This window comes from Calliphora vicina, chromosome 4 (genome assembly GCF_958450345.1).
Source record: "Calliphora vicina chromosome 4, idCalVici1.1, whole genome shotgun sequence".
In the NCBI taxonomy this organism is placed as follows: Eukaryota; Metazoa; Arthropoda; class Insecta; order Diptera; family Calliphoridae; genus Calliphora; species Calliphora vicina.
Genome location: NC_088783.1, coordinates 41,208,878 through 41,225,920, shown reverse-complemented (window position 1 = coordinate 41,225,920; position 17,043 = coordinate 41,208,878). Strand labels below are relative to the sequence as shown.

General features: G+C 35.1%; 3 protein-coding genes across 4 annotated transcripts in view; 1 reads left to right on the top strand and 2 right to left on the bottom strand.

Annotated features, from left to right (window-relative positions):
* Positions 1-180: 180 nt before the first annotated feature.
* Chrac-14 (DNA polymerase epsilon subunit 3 Chrac-14) lies at positions 181-729 on the top strand. Its single transcript, XM_065508240.1, has one exon. The coding sequence runs from the start codon at positions 229-231 to the stop codon at positions 607-609; it is 381 nt and encodes a 126-aa protein (XP_065364312.1). The 5' UTR covers positions 181-228; the 3' UTR covers positions 610-729.
* Positions 730-1,125: 396 nt separating this feature from the next.
* APC7 (anaphase-promoting complex subunit 7) lies at positions 1,126-3,464 on the bottom strand. Its single transcript, XM_065508530.1, has 4 exons — positions 3,311-3,464; positions 2,719-3,214; positions 2,001-2,659; positions 1,126-1,936 (listed from the first exon to the last, which is right to left on the bottom strand). The coding sequence occupies exons 1-4, from the start codon at positions 3,380-3,382 to the stop codon at positions 1,400-1,402; spliced, it is 1,764 nt and encodes a 587-aa protein (XP_065364602.1). The 5' UTR covers positions 3,383-3,464; the 3' UTR covers positions 1,126-1,399.
* A 5,827-nt stretch (positions 3,465-9,291) lies between these two features.
* Positions 9,292-17,043, bottom strand: part of Smr (Smrter) — a 158,341-nt gene continuing 150,589 nt past the window's right edge. The window contains exons 5-9 of one of the 2 annotated variants that reach the window (XM_065509724.1): positions 13,329-16,233; positions 13,114-13,253; positions 12,312-13,032; positions 11,922-12,057; positions 9,292-11,685 (exon numbers count right to left, since the gene is read on the bottom strand). In XM_065509724.1, coding sequence (XP_065365796.1) covers positions 10,264-11,685; positions 11,922-12,057; positions 12,312-13,032; positions 13,114-13,253; positions 13,329-16,233 — 5,324 coding nt within the window. In that variant the 3' untranslated portion in view covers positions 9,292-10,263. The remainder of the gene's footprint in view (positions 11,686-11,921; positions 12,058-12,311; positions 13,033-13,113; positions 13,254-13,328; positions 16,234-17,043) is intronic. The other variant, XM_065509725.1, reaches the window with a different exon arrangement.

The window sequence follows — 17,043 nt, the reverse complement described above, 5'->3', positions numbered from 1 at the left end:
TTTAAATACAACTCTGAAACATATGACTGCATTTCGTTTCCATGTCATTCCTCCCATAAACAACAACATTCGAAAACGTTTCAAATGCGCCAAAAACATTCACAATTTTATTTAGCAAACATTAACAAACAAATTAAATAAACATCTGCTAACGAACTGAAAAGTTGTAACTATTCCTGAATTCTTAATTATTTGATAAACAAAGTAAAATAAAAAAACTTATAAAACATGGTTGAACGCATTGAAGATTTAAATTTACCAAATGCTGTCATTACACGTCTCATCAAAGAAGGTCTGCCGGACAGTGCCAATGTTTCCAAAGAAGCTAGAGCGGCCATTGCCAGAGCTGCTTCTGTGTTTGTTATATTTCTTACATCCACTTCTACATCGTTGGCCCGTAAACAAAATCATAAAACCATTACGGCCACAAATATTTTAGATGCCTTGAAACAACTGGAGTTTGAGAGTTTTGTGGAGCCGCTAACAAAAGATTTGGAATCCTATCGAAAAATTGTGAAAGATAAGAAGGATAAGAACAAGAAAGAGGCAGTTGTTACAGAGAATGGTGGTGCTGTTGAGAAGGAAGCGGAGACGACGGAGGCCACATAGATTTGTAGTAGTAAGAGCAGAGTTTGTTTATTTTAAGTTGTATTATGGATTTTTTTAATTACATACTTAACAAGAACAAAGATTTTGGTAATAAATATACATAGCTTAGTAAAAAATAAATATTTGTTTTAATTATTTAATATCAACTTTAAGAAGACGAATGAATCTTTTTAATCTGAACATGCCGGTATAGTTTGAATATTTGATAAATTGTATTTTTGTAGTGTTTTATCCGATTTGGTCAATATATATAGGTCATTTTAAAAATGAATAAAAATTCCATGGTAGTTTTTTTCCTTTTTCTTATTTTTAACATTGAATTTGAATAGGAAAAATGGGAAAAAACTCCCGGGGATTTTTATTCATAATTAAGCTGGCAGTGTCGTATTCTTGGGGACACCGGGGTCTGCCGTTGCTAAAAAAACGTTTTCGAATTGAAAGCTAATGGGTCGATTATGGATGGCAACATTGTTTTAAAAGTGTCCTATATGTCCTGACAATTAGATTGAATAAACATTGTTTTATAAGTTTAAACAAATACTGTAGTTTTTATTTCTCTTAAATTTTATTTTTCAATGCAACTTAAACAATTTATAACTAAAATAAATGTATAAATTCGAATTTGGGATATGGGGAGGAAATGTAAAGTTGTACACAATGCAACATGGAAAGTCTTTTTTAAACGATTAAATAAAAATGGTATAAAGGTAAATGAAAATGAATTTAAAAAACAAAGAATGAAAAAAAACAAATGAATAAATAAAATCTAACAAAAATTAAATATAAAAAATTAATTTGTTAACTCGGCATCAACATCCTGCCAAAATGGATCCGAAAATGTATCAGACTCATTGTCATCGTGCGCAACAGCTGGCGAAGAAAATTCTACTGCCTCAATTGATGGCTCGTCGCATTCAATGGGCCATTCTTCGTCTGGATTGGTCGACGATGCCATCGAGGTGTCTTGTTCGTTTTTATTACTCGCCCAATTGGCTTTGCCCAAGGCATTGACACCATCCAGTGCACGCTGATATGTAGGTTCCATGCTCAAAGCAATTGTGTAGTATTCCAAGGCACCATTAAGATCTTTTTCAGCTGATAAAATGTCACCCAACATCGTGAAGAGTTTAAAGTGTGGATAATTGACTACTTGCTTTTTAAGCAAAGTAATGGCCTCTTGGGTTTCGCCCTCCGAGTGGCAGAGTTCAGCCATTAGGGCAACAGCAGGCGCGTAATGCTCATCGATTTCCAAAGCTTTGCTAACGACTTTTTTGGCACCTTTCTTCACAGTGGGATGGGTGGAGTGGATGAGAGTGCGGGCAAACATCTAAATGTAAAGAACATTTATTAAATTTGAAAAAATATAATTGTGTACACATTTCAATTCTCACCACCAAACTTCTCGGAGATTCTCGAAAATATCGCACTGCCATGGCACACATGGTCTGGGCTTCTTTGGCTCTTTTCATGCCCACATAGCAATGGAACAAACCCTTGTACACTTCAAAGCGATAATTAGCTATACACTGGGCTGCCCTAAAAAAGTAAATGGCATCCTTGTGGCGTTTGATTTGTAAACATATTTTACCTCGCAATAATTGGGCCTCAACATTGCGCGGATTGACGGATAAGGCTTTATTGGCAAAAGAGGCAGCCTTTTCCAGTTTGCCATTGGCATAGAAACTCTGAGCCAAAACAAACCAATGGCCGGAAGTAAATTCATGGATATTGGTTAGTTGTGCTGTGAGTTTGTCGAGTTCTTGCAGCTTTTGATTGTACTCAAAGACCACCGAGAGGGGCATAATGGCATCCCAATTGTAGGGATTCAACATATAAGCAGTCTCTAAATAATGTTGGGCCTGGGTGGAATTGCCATAGTAGTAGAAACATTTGCCAATCAGTGTAATCAAATGTTCATTTTGATGAAATTTAGTTTTCTCATTTATGCTTTGGAATGTTTTGGAGGCTTCTAAATGTTTGCGGCTGTACAATTGTGCATGACCTTTAATCCAAGTGCTTAGCCATTCCATGTTTTTGGGTACAGTGCTGGCTGTGAGAAATAAATGTTTTAGTTCATTTGAATATAATGAAAAAGCTTTATTAGCTTACCATTAACCACTAAAGAATTGACCTCTATGCCATCCACACCCAATTCCAACAGTGACCCTATGGCCTCTAAGGCCATGGGACATTCACGCAGAACTTCTTTATAATTTAAAATAGCTTCTGTGCTATTTGAGCCACCCGACTGTATTAATTTGGCCAAGAATAAGTTCACTTTGGGTGTTCGTGCTTTGGCCGGCAAAGCCTGTAGAACACTGATCGCTTGCGTGGTCTCGGCTAGATCCTGATGGCATTTGGCTAAACGATAACGTGTTTCGGTTTCATTGAAATGCTCATAACCTGTTTCTACGGCCGTCAGATGAGATGTTTTATAGCGACACATAAACTTTCGCATCAGCAGAGCCGCATTCAATTGTTTGATGGCCATGCGAAACTGGCGTTCCTGATAGCAGGCATTGGCATGAAATAATAACACTTGGTACTCGAGTTCTGGAGTGGCCAAGGAACGATCATTTTGTAGAAGAGTATTTAGTAAACTGGCCTAGATATAAAAATTACAAGCAAAAAATTAATTTCACCGTCTGAAGATTTTTGCCTGCAAAACTTTTTTTGGAGATTTTTGCATTTCAGTACTTACTGCGGTTATAACACTGCTGTATAATTCATTATCGTATAATTTTTTAATATTAGTTAATAACACAGTTTCCATATTATCATTTATTGTTTACTTTTCTTATAAAATAACAATTAATTTTTTTTCTTATTTTGTTTGTTTTCACTGGAATATGCAAAAAAAATCTGTTCAGAATAGTAATTGATTGTATGAAAAGAGTACTAAAGTTTTAATACTAATTTTATAAAAAGTACGAAAATAACAACTCAGTTTGTGCAACCTAAATGTGGCAGCACTTTTTTAGAGAATGACCAAAACGAACGAAATTTGTTCAAAAAATTCCCATATTCTTTTTTTTTTTTTTAAGTTCGCATAATACCACGAACCCGGTTTTCTAGGAAACAGAGAGGGTGAGTGAGGTGGCTGCGGCAGCGTGGCCAGATACGGCGACAGAGAAAAAGGCAGACGACATAGCAGCGGAGCGAGCTGCAGCAGAGCAGCAGACATCGACGACCGCCGGTCGGACACGGACAAGAAAGAAAAGCGGACGGACGGCAGGGGGAAAAAAATCCCCCCGGCCGCCGAAATTTTTTTTGTGGTGAGAAAAAAAGTGTGCTGAATAAAAATCGTGGTGAATAAAATTCGTGGTGAATAAAAAAAATCGTGGTGAGTTTTTAGAAATTCACCACAAATACCGTTGTCAAATTTTTCAAGGTCATTGCAAATTCGTTATCCTAAAAGTAGGCAATTTTGCTTTTTTACAGTTTTTTACGGTGGTTGTTGAATTAGAAAGGTGGGTGGGTGGTCGTCCTTCAAAGTCCTGTCAGTCAGTTCTCACCACTATTATTTTTATCATAGTCACAAACACCCCCAAGCTTTTTTTACAATTAATAATAAAAATATTATTTTTATATATTCTGGATCCTTATAGATAGCGGAGTCGATTAAGCCATGTCAGTCTGTCTGTCTGTCTGTTTAAATCAATTTTCTGAAGACCCCAGATATCTTCGGGATCCAAATCTTCTGAAGACCCCAGATATCTTCGGGATCCAAATCTTCAATAATTCTGTCAGACATGCTTTCGAGAAGTTTGCTATTTAAAATCAGCAAAATCGGTCCACAAATGCCTGAGATATGAGCAAAAAACTGGTACAACCTCGATTTTTGACCTATCTGGATTACTAACTAAGTCATTAATATAGATAATATGGATATGATAGATGATATTTCAAAGTCCATTTGCAACGATGTATATAACTATAGTAAGATGGACCCTACAATGGGTCAAAATCGGGACAAATATTTTTTAACCCGAATTTTTTTTCATAAAATAAAATAATCAGCTTGAAAGTCGGCTGTCAAGCGCGCCCAATGTAAAAATTGCCATAAGTGCTTGAAGATTAACTGAAGACCTTGGGGAGGAAGGAGCACTAGTAATAAGTATCATACGCATGATACTAGGAGCACTAGTATCATTGTGAAGTACTACAGATTTTAAATATTTAAATTAAATTGAAATAAATTAAAATCAGAGACATAACTGTTGTAAGAAATATCTAAAACAATTTCGGACTTTTTAGTATTTGTTACCGCATTCGTGATCGAGTGAACTATCGTATCGAAAAATAATTTCGATATCGTAATTATAATAAAATGTACTAAATTTCATGCTCGATATGAAAATTACGATCGAATTTACTCGATATCGAATGCGGTAATTCGGCCCCTGGTGTCTAACTAAAATCGTCTTTGCTGAATAACAACATTTACTACATTCGTAGTCGGCGTTCGGCCGGGGGGAAAAAATATTTGTTTTCTATTTCTCATTTTTAATTTTGCCCTGCAAAGTTTTTCTGAGGTAACAGTTTTTACAGGAAAAAAATTGAAATTATCTAAATATGATCAATAACTTTACATACAATCTGAATTATTTGTTCTACAAAAGTCACCAAAATAAAAACACATTATTTTATTTTTTTTTAATATTTTTCATTTTGAATTTATTTTCTAATAATTTCTTTTTTTTTCTTCATTATTTTTATATTCAGATTTGTTTTCATTTTCTTCGTCACCTTAAGGTTGTGGTTTTGTGTTTTTTTTTTTGTTTGTTTTATAACCAACATTTTTGTTTAAATTTATATGTTCATTATGTATTTGTTATTATTTATTTATTTAAATTTTATGTTGTTTGTATATGGATTGGTTTTAATTTTTATTTAATTTTGTATTTTTGTTTTGTTTACCAATAAAATGTTTATGTGGTAATAAGTGTAATTTGTTGTTGGTTTCCATTTTTTTTTTTGTTAATTATGTTAATATTTATTAATTTTTAATATTATTTTTTGTAGATGTTATTTAATTTATTATATTTTATATATATAAATATTTGTGGATTTTTTTTGTTAAAAGAATTATTTTTTTAATTTTTGTAAGAAAAAATACATAAATCAACAAAAATGGGGGGAAGGTGTTGAGTGTGAAAATTAAAAATAATTTTGAAAATATTTTTGTTTTTTTTTAAGGATTTATTTATTTATTAGGAAAAACTTAAGAGAAAAAACAATTTTTAATTTATAATTTTAGAGTTATAAAAAAAAATTTGACAATTGCTACTTAGGTAAAAAAAAGAGTTAAATTTATGTTTCTTCTTTTTTTAAGGTTTAGTTATATAAAAAAAATCATACATAAATATAAATTTAGTTTTAAATTAGAAAATTATATATGCATAGTAATAATAATGATAATTAACTTATAAAACAAACAAAAAAAAAATAAGAAATAAAAAATTTAAAAGTTTTAAATAAATTGTTTGTGTTTTTGTTTTTTTTTATTTAATTATATATATTTATTATGTATATTTAGGGAGGAGGAGTGTGATATTAATAATATAATTACAAAATTTTTTTTATTTTATTTTTTTATGTTTTAAATATTTATTTGTTTTATTTTATTACAAAAAGTTATTGAAATTTTATTTTTAAAAAATAATATTTAAATATAATTTTTATATAGTTAAAGAAATAATAATAAAAATTATATTAAGCTAAAAGTTTATTTTTATTGATTTTTTTTTTTTGTTAATTTTTTCATATTTTTTGTTTTATATTTATAAACTAAATAACTATTCATTTTTTTGTGGTATTTTACAATGATCATATTGTTTTGTTTATAACTATTTTATTTATATATATAATTTTTTTGTAATTTTTTTTTGTAGGTTTATTTATATGTATATTAAATTAAAGAATTTATTTTTTAAGCTTAGAACTTAAGGCAAAATTACAAACTATTATTTTTTTATTTTTTTTTTTTGAATTTTTATGTTGTTTTTGTTTAATATTAATTATCAGTAATTTGTTGTATTTTTAATATTTATATATACGAAATTATGTTTAAATTATTTGAAAAGAAAAAAAAACTTAAAAAAATGTGTATGAATTTAAATTTCATTTTTTTATATCTTTTAATAATAATATTTGTTTTATTTATATGTATATACGATTTATTGTTGTTTATTATATAAGTTTATTTAAAAAAAAAAACATAATTTGTTTTATTAATATAATTCTTATAATGCAGTTTAAATTGTTTGCAGCATAAAACGTTTCTGAAAATGTTTTTACAAAGAGTGTTGTGTGTCTTGTCTTCAAAAGTTGTTATAATCATTATAATAATATATTTAAATTATTATTATTATTAATTATTCTTCATTATTTTGTTAATAATTTTATAAATTATTTGTTTATGTATATATACTATATGTATAGATAGATATATATTTAGTAATTATGTATTGAAAAATTCTATTACATTTTTGTTGTACAATTTTATCATGTTTGTAACCTAAACCTCCTCATTCATCTTCTTTTTCTTCAACTTATAAGTGTGTTCATTTTTTCTGGTTTATTTGTGTCCTTTTTCTTTAATTTATTAAATTTATTTTCATATTTTAGTCTTAGCGTTTTGTTTTTTTGTTTTCTTTAAGTTTATTTCTTCATTCTTTGCCTGTTTTACTTTTTTATAAATTTAAGTATTAAAACTTAAATTTTCTTTCTTTTGTTTTTAATATAAATAATTTATTTTGTAATTTCTTTAGTTAATGTAAAGTAGGTAGTGTTTTGGTAAGTTTTATCTAGTTTTAGTTTATTTTTACAAAACATAAATGTAAATTCATTTTGTTTTTTTCATTATATTAATGAATTTCTTTTTATGAATTTGTTTAATTTAAGGATTTTTTTTCTCATATAGGTTTAATAATAGAAAACAGCCAACAGTTGTTTATACATACACGTATTTTTTTTTTAACGAAATAGTTATTTTTACAAGATTTTTATAAACTAAAAAAATTGTTAAAACACACTCAAATAAAAATTTAATGGTAAATGAAAGAAACTTTAATCGAAATGTAAGATAATGTAAACATATTAATGCAATAATATAAAAAAAATAAAAAGAAAAACTTTATAATTTAACATTTTAGACTTGAATTTTAAACTTCTTTATAGGGGTCATTTGATATAATCATGTTTACGTTTCTAAATTTAGTATTATGGCATCACTGCAGCCTAATGATAGTTTAGCGTTCTAAAAAGCATAATGTAGCAGGAAATGTAAATATCAGAGCCACTTTTCACAAAATGAAGCAGTAATACAGTTAGTCCTACTTTTCTTTAGACTCAAAAACTGCGTTTTTTAATGTTCTATGTTTATTGGCCATCATCATTTTAATTTCATAAAAATTACTGAAAATCACTGCATTACGAAGCTAAAATGTAATAGGAAGCTAAAATGTTTGTTATTTAACAAAATCCCTTTCAAAAAGCACAGTATATTTCTATTTTTCTGTTTGTCCTCTTCAATTATATAATTTACCCAAAAACTTAATTATTACAAGAGTTCTTTAATTCCAAATTTTACAACTTTAGCTTTTTCGAATATAACATTTTGAAAATTACAACAAATATCAAAATTTCACTTAATATTTAAAATATTTGGTCTACTCGTTTGCTTAATAGTGTTTACTATTTTAAATGTCACATAGGAATCTGGACAAAAAACCCAAGTGTAAGGCTTTTGACAGAATTTATTTTGTAATTATCTTCAGCTGTCTTTAACTCTATTTTTTTCCTTGAAAAACAGAATTCTGAAATTCCAATAAAAACCAAATGATTTTCTTCTAAATTTAGTTCCATTTTAAAGGCTTTTTTAATTTGCTCTCTTAAAGATATTTTTGCTCTTTTTCCAAAGGCTCGTCAAATTCATTCAAACAAAAACAAATTTTGTTTTAAAATCCTTTTGGACATTTTTAACACAAAAATATAAGATTTGTAGGAAAAAAATAAAATAATTTCAAATATTTCTTTCACGGGATTTACACGATGAGTTTTTTCGTGATTTTAATATGATTTTTTGAGTTTGTGGAGGGGTGTAATAAAAGCAAATTCAAAAGAGAATTGTGAAAATATCATGGTTATCGTGTAAATCCCGTGTTTCTTGTCGGAGAACGTTAAATATTTTTAAACATTATGAGATCAGCAAATGATTTTAAAAACTAATTTCAAGAAATTTGAATTAACCACCAAATTAAGGAAATCATAAAAATAACTGCCATTGATATAAAAACTTATCATCAAAATTTAGTTTAGAAAAACTACTTTCTCTTCATAATTTGCTTCTTTCTATCTATATATATGTAAATATCAAATTGTGTGTAAAGAATTTATTTTAAGTAATTTATTATAAATATAATTTTATATAATAATTTATAAATTGTAAATGTTTCATGACAGAGTGAGTGTTAAGTGTTTCATTCTAAATATTATTAATTAAAAATAAAATAATATTTATAAAAATAAAAAAAAAAATACAAATTCAAAGTATAAAATAAACTTCAACATCATGTTCAAAAGGCAAAAAATAACGCAATATTTTTTATAATAATAATATTAAAAGAGATAATAAAATTTATATTTCAATAAACAAAAAAAAAAAACCTTAAAGTGTTTGTCAATTTAGTATACATGAGAGGGATAGAGATAGTTTATAGAAAGTTAAGAAGTTTAAAGAGTAAAAACATTTTTTTTGTTTTTTTGCAATATATATAAATTGTGTTTTTGTTTATAAATATTATTTATATGTTAAATTATTTGAATATATAATTTTTTTTTTAATTTTCATTTCAAAATTGTATTATTATTTATATTATTTTTACATTTTCATAGTGTTTGTCTAAGTTTAGGCGAGAATGTTGAGAGAGGAATAAGGAGGAGCACTCGTAAAAAGATTGTTTTAAATTCTTCTCTCTTAGTTAGTGTTTCTTTCATTCTAATTTTTCCCATTAAATATCAAATAAATGCTCGCTATTTTTAGTAGGAGTGGTAGAGTAAAAGAAGAGGAAGAGTGGGGGAGAAATTTCTAGATTGTTTCTTGTCTTAAAAATAACGATTGTTATTATTGTTTGTATTGAGGTTGTTGTTATTTTTCATATTACCATTAAATGAGAGTTGTTGTTGTTGCTGCTGCTGTTGGCGTTGTAAGTGCTGCTGCTGTTGCTGCTGATGATGATAATGTGTTGTTGGTTGCAGTTGATTTTGAGTTTGAGGTGTTTGTTGATGTTCTATTGTTAAATCGTGAGTTTTATAAACATTACGTGCATAATTGTATTGCTGTTGTTGCTGTGGCTGTTGCAGGTTAATATGTTGCTGTGGTTGACTATTTTGATAGTGCTGTTGCTGCTGCTGCTGCTGCGGTTGTTGTTGGGAGCTAGAGTGCTTGTGACTTCGTATACTTCGTGGTTGTTCCTCAGCTGACAAACGATTAACAGCAACTTGATATTGATGATGTGTGGTATGGTGTTGTTGTTGTTGTGATTGCACATTATGATGCTGTTGCTGCTGTGGTTGTTGCTGAGAATGTATCGCATGCGTCTGGGTCTGTGTTTGATATCGATGTTGCACCCCAGACGCCTGAAGTCACAACTAATCTTCATCACTTAATGCCTCATATTGAGCCGACAGCAGAGGTTTAGGTTCATTAGCCGAACCCGCCTGACCACCAGGTCCTCCACCCGATGTAGTACTTACCACCGAGTTGGGACCACCATCATGACCCATTCCACCACTGCCGCCGTGTAATACGTGGCTGGGTTGTTTGTGAGCAGACGAACCAGAGGTGGGTGGCATTTGATGGGCCACATTTAAACTCATTTGCGGTGGTGGCGGCAGACCGGCCACGGAACTGGGTACATTTAAAGCGCTATAGGGATAAGCATAAGTGGTGGGTGCAAATGTTGTTACTGGTGAAGGCTGATAGGGGCCACCACCCATGCTAGATGGATGCGAATGTGATGAATCACTACTGGCAGAACGTCTGCCACCATCACGATCGTCATATTGATTGGGTGTTTTACGCGGTTCATGTAGATCTTTCATGCGATGATCGTTGTGATGATCGTGATGATCATTGGAAGGACCAACACCGCCTGGACCGCCACCGGTGGCAGCACGATGATCATCCTCGGTGCGCATTACTTCAACAATACGATTTTGTACATATTTCATAGTATCGAATGTGTGATTTGGTACTATTGGTGGTCCTGCACCACCACCACCTCCAGCAGAACTAGAAGATCCACCCGGACCCGGATTAGAATCATAGGCAGACCCTCCTCTCATAATAGAACTACCAGGTTGCTGCTGTTGGTGTTGTTGCTGCTGCTGCTGTTGATAATGATAGTCCTGAGCTTGTATCATAAACTCTTGCATGTATTTACGGGGACTATGGGACTGGGGCATTCTTATTATATTGCGATCATCACCTGGTGTGGTTGATCTGCCGCCCTGATTGGTGGGTGTGCCTGGGTTCGAATTTGAATTAACCCCCTGTTGCTGTGAAGATGGTGGAACTCCTTTCGGGCCTGCCGCCGCGGCTGCTGCAGCAGCTTCTACCTCTTTTTGCACTCTTCTGTTCATTTTCCACACATCGGTGGCTATTATGCCCTGGGGATCTTGCATGTAGGGCATAAAGTTCGTCGGGTGTGCTGGCGGTGCTCGTAAATGCATTGGATTGTGATAATCATTCGATATAATTTTATCGGTCAGTTCACCAAATGTTATGTTTTTCGTACGCATTTGAGATGATTGGGATGGTGGTGGTGGGGCCTGCGATGAGGTTGGCATGCCACTGTGTCCACCGCGGGAATTTCGTGCTGAGGGGGGCTCGTGATGACCACCTCCTCCACTGGACGAAGACGATGATGAAGCCACAGTACTGCGATCATTGTCTAAATCAATATTAATAACGTTGGGCGATGATGATTTGCCATTGTTTTCGGCCGCTTGTAGAGACGATATTGTAGCGTTTGTGGGATGACGCGGTGGTCCAATATCTCGGGAATTATACTGCACAGAAAACCAAACAAATATAAATTAGAATAATTGCAAAAAGTATATTTTACTATTTTAAAATTAACCATCAAATGCACGCAGAAAAAATTGTATATGTTGTCGAATTACTCTTGTGATCAAAAATAATAAAAATAGAATTTAATTAAAAATATTTACGAAATCATTTTCTGATGTGCATTAAAGGCTTAATTTAAATTTTTAAATATTATTATACAAAAAAAACTACTTACAAATCCTGGTCTCGTTAAATCTCGGTTGGGCTCTGTGCTGGTTTGACTAATTTGATGTTTGATTATAGCATCGATTAGATTCTGGGCGGAAAATGTACCCTCTGTGGGTGGTTGACCAGGATGAGTCCTATGATAGCTGTGTTAATTAGTAAGCAAATACAAATACATACATATAAATGAGAGAACGATCACACACAACGAAAACACAATAAGCAAAAAAAAAGCTTTAAAATGTATGAAATGTTTACAAACAAAAAAAATATAACCATCACAAATGAATATAGACTTGAGTGAGAAAAATGATGTCAGCCCTTCGCAACTTTTTCGAACTACAATTCGTCGTAAAATGGTATGGGATGTTGAACGATTTTAAAAGAGAAAAATACTTACGGATCTCTTTCACGATCTGGTATCGTACGTGGTGGCCCGGTTTCTGGTGGTGGTGGGCCACGTATATAATGTGGTTGTCCCGTTGCTGCTGCCACTGCTGCCGCTGTTGCAACATTACCAGCATAAATTCGCTCCATACGTCTGCCATCACGCTCTCGCTCTTCGGCGGCACGCTCTTGTTCACGTCTCTCGCGATCTCTTGCACGGTCTCTCTCGCGATCGCGTTCTTGCTGTTCTCTCTCGCGATCTAAACGTTCGGCATGCATTCGTTCTATACGATCTCTCTCTTGTCGTTTCTGTTGCATGTCACGATCTCTCTCAATGGCTGCATTATGCATGCGCTGATCACGTTTGGCCTGTTCCAGACGACGTTGCATATCAGCTGCAGCTGCAGCAGCATGCTGCTGCCGATATTGATGTTGTTGAGCGGCTACAGCGGCCTGGTGTTGCTGTTGGGCTACTGCTGCTGCCTGTTGCTGGTGATGATGTTGCATTTGCAGGGCGGCCATGTGTTGATCACGATTCATTTGATAGCGTATGGGATCGTGATGTGAGGGCGGTGGCGGTTGTTGTGGTTGACCGGCATTTGGTGGCGGTGGACCACCAGATGATCCTCCGGGACCGGGGGGTGCGGATGATTTGTCATCTTTTTGGGAGGGCACTGGCAATTGGGGTTGCTGCACAGCTACGTCAACGAATGACGAAAAGGCATCGTGACCGGCTAAAGAAAGAAAAGGATCCAAATGAGCATTCGACCAACGACCACCTGAATCTCTTTCTAATAGTTCTCCGGCATTCTTACCTGGCGGAAAATTGTGCGCCATCACTACATGCATACGATTTTGGGGAGGCGCAGCAGGTGAGGGTGGTTTAGAGCCTGTATTGTGGCGTTGTATAACACCTTGCCGTGGTGGTGGCGGTGTACGATGTGGACTGGGAGTACTTCACATACAAATGTACAGTAAACTCATTAGTAACAACGAAATAATTAAAAATATATGAATAAAAAAAACTTACCTATTGGCATGTTCTGCCGGTGAGGCTCGACTCGAGTATTCGGTACGTCCTCTTTCCTTATCGTAATACACTAGTCCACTGGCTGAGTTACGCGGTGAAGGTGATTCTTTACCTGAAGCTGGAGTTCCCGCTGAATTTGCACTACCACTACGTGGCACATTTCTTTGTTGTTGTCCCTGCATTTGTTGCGACGTTATATAGTCGTGCATAACAATCTGCCTGGTGCTTAAGACGGGTGATTGCTCTACGGCATAAGGAGCTCTGGAGTATGGCCCCACTGTGTAGGCATTTTGAGGTGGACCTTGTGGTGACGACTGCTGAGGTGGTGGCGGATGATGTTGCATTTGAGCTGGACTCTGGCGTTGTGAAGATTTATAGGCATATTCATAGGCTCGTTTGCTGTCCAAATGTGTGGGCAGATGTATGGGCGTGCCTTGAGTTATGGAACCCAATTTATTACTTTCAGCGCCTGTAGCACCCGACGGAGGAGTTTGTCTCAGTAAATTATCAAATTTAGGACTTAGGGTCGCTCCCGCTGGGGCGGAATGCACAATGATCTGTTGAGCGGCATTATTCACCGGAGTACCATGAGTTATGGAACCTTTGGGACCTACTAACAGCTGCTGTTGTTGCTGCTGCTGCTGTTGTGAAGGTGAGGGAGCCTGATGTGAATGTGGCGGTGGTGGATGTATTAATTGCGGACTTAATTTTGGTTGCATCTTATTGACACCTCCACTGCCACCCATGGACTTGCTGTGTTGACTTGACATTTGCATGTGCGATGGTGGCGGTTGTGAAGGAGGTGGAGGTTGCGACGATTGCCCTCGTTGCGAGGAACTACCCACCGGTCCACCTGGTGGTTGTGTTATAGACATGGGAACAGGTACTTGTGACACATAAAGGGATCCCGGTGGTGGTACTTTACCTACTCCCACACTGGCTGGATGAGGATGATAAAGGTACGCATGATTAGGCGGAGCTGCGATAAGAGGGGATGGTTCTGAACCACGATACATGCTGGGTGCATTGCCCACGTGTTTAACTCCCGAACTGGGAGGTGGCTGTTGATGACGTGACGATATACCACTGCCACTATCACTTCCAACTCCCGACGACGTGGAGGAGGATGTATTCGATGAATTGTGTGGGGATGGACCATCTCTTGAGGGTTTCTTAATAGACAAGTCCAGAGTCTGAGGCTCAGGTTCGTTGTTACGTGAAGATGCATACATTATGCTGTCTGGTGATGGTGCCACCACGTGGGGAGGTGTCGATGTTTTGCCCACCTTCATAACAGGTGTAATGGTGGCCTTGATATCATGTTGCTGATGATGCAACATGCCATGCGAAGGTGGAGGTAAATGTTGACCTGGCATGTACGAATTCACTACAGATAAGGTTGCCAAATTTTCAGGATGTCCTGGAGCTGTAACAGCATTTGGACCCATTTGCGTGGGTGGTGGTGGCTGCTGGACTACTTGTGATTGTCGTACATTCAAGTTTTGTACGGTATTGGCAGACACTGAACTACCACCAACACCACTGCCGCCCACTATCAATGGCTGACCATGAGCCTGAGGTTGATGTTTGATCGGGCCATCATTACGATATTCCCGAACAATGGTTACATCATTATTGGAATTATTGTTGCTGTTGTTGTTATTACTGCTAATGCTGCTGATATTGTTGGAGGAGTTGGTGCTACTGCTAATAACATCATTGCGTCTGTTATTGTTGCTGCTGCTGCCACTGTTGTTGGGCGCTGAATCTAATGATAGTTGTATGGGCGGTTTGCTCATGCCAACCAAATGTTGATTCGAAAGTTGATTTGCTTGACTGGGTGGCTGGGCTGGTTTGGCAGGTGGCGGACCCTTTTGCTTCAGCGAACGTTCTATAACCTTGTAAAGATAGTCCTGCAGATCGCGCGAAATGGCATGACTTTGTTTGGGATCTTGTCCTACGGTAGGAGATGCAGACGACGATGCAGATGGTGGCATTGGTCCATTAACAGATGTTGGAGGTGGAGGACCCAGACCTGTGGCTGTTGAGACAACAACTGAACTGCCACTGCAACTACCAACACCACTCCCACTATTCGTACTGTTCAGTATGACTTTGGGGCTTTGACGATTGGCAGGAGAATTCTCATTCTCTTCATCGGCGGTTTCTGTTGCCGAGGAGTCGTATTCCTCGGAAGTCTTTTGTTTCTTAGGGGCATGACCCAGGGGCGGTAACAAACGTTCATCTGATTTAGTGATGGACACAGTATTACTGCTAGCACCACCACTAATCGACGTTGTAGCCGCTGATGTTGTGTCGGCAGCCGATGAACTATTGATTTCTACTGTCGCTATGCCCAAATTTTTGTTTGCCACCAATTGGGCCGACGAAGGCTTTTGTACGAGATCCTTTGTTAGCGAATTGTGTCGCTGGCTTTCGGGACTTTCCACCGAGGCTGTATCACTGCCGCCGGGTTCACGTTCATCACAAGACGATGTACTAACATCCGACTCATCGCCATCCGTCCGACGCTCCTCATCGGTCAGATTAACATGTGGATCCAATTTCCTTCGTATACGCATAAGACAAGCCGAACAGCAACGGGTTGCTTGGGCAGGTATTTGAAATTCTTGCAGAATGGGATCACGCACATCGGGCGCCAGCTCGTAGAGGCGTGCTGGTATATTGCGCAGACGTTTGGCACGATCTTTGGGATTTGGACATGTGGGCAGAGGACAGTTGGGATAACGTGTTCGTACCGATTTGCATTGACACGTATTACAAACTCTAGCACCGGCCGGTATTGTATCATCGGGTATGCCATATTGTTGGCCGCGACCCTTTTTCAGGGGGCGAGTGCGTGGGCAATTTTCTGCTTTGCAAACAAAACAGGTGGCAAGTTTATCTGTAAAGAGAGAGGAAGAAAAAAATAAGTAAGTTTTTAAAATATTTTCAATAATTCGCTTAATAAATTTATTAAATAAATTACAATACTATATTTATGTATAAACAATTTCATTTAGCAATGATTATTAGCCTTAATAACAATAAACATAAGGGAATTAACTTTGTGGTTATTTCTTTTGTATCATTCCTAAAGTAAAAACCAACATGTTGAGTAGGAAAAATATTAAAGATTCCATTATAATTTCTTTGTATTTATTTTCTTCTTGTGTTTTTTTTTTACTTTCACAAATTTTCCTTAGAGAATCACTTTACTACTGACTTTGATCTCCTTGGACAAAGAAGAATGACGTTAAAGGAAACCAAATTCATATTTTCAAATTAAATTTGTTAAAAAAAGTGAAAAAATTAAATTAATTAAAATAAAACATTACAATAAAATGAATTTTTAAATATGTTTGCTTGCAAAAAGTATGAGGCAGGAGATGAATGGATGAATGTTTGCATGGGTGGATGGTTGACTTAAATTGTTAAATGGCTGTATAAAGAGCTGGTTGGGCGAAGGAAGAGCCGAGCCATAGCATGAGTTACATGAGTTCACCATAAAAAAGGTCCTGAATATTTAAATGTAAGTATTTTTATGTATGATGTCCACCATGGCCAACATTCAAAATGAAAATTGCAAATAATTGTGAGTGGTTTATTAAAAATTAAACCATTTTATATGATGAACCAAAAATATGCATAGAAAAGGACCAAGTAGACAACGGCCAGGCCATAGAGCAAGCAAGTATGAGTGGCCATCATCAAG

Coding starts and splice junctions, on each gene's coding strand:
- Chrac-14 (XM_065508240.1), top strand. CDS start 229: ATGGTTGAACGCATTGAAGATTTAAATTTACCAAATGCTGTCATTACA.
- APC7 (XM_065508530.1), bottom strand. CDS start 3,382: ATGGAAACTGTGTTATTAACTAATATTAAAAAATTATACGATAATGAA. Junction 3,215..3,310: donor ACAGCAGTGTTATAACCGCA/GTAAGTACTGAA, acceptor TTTTATATCTAG/GCCAGTTTACTAAATACTCT. Junction 1,937..2,000: donor AATCTCCGAGAAGTTTGGTG/GTGAGAATTGAA, acceptor CTTTACATTTAG/ATGTTTGCCCGCACTCTCAT.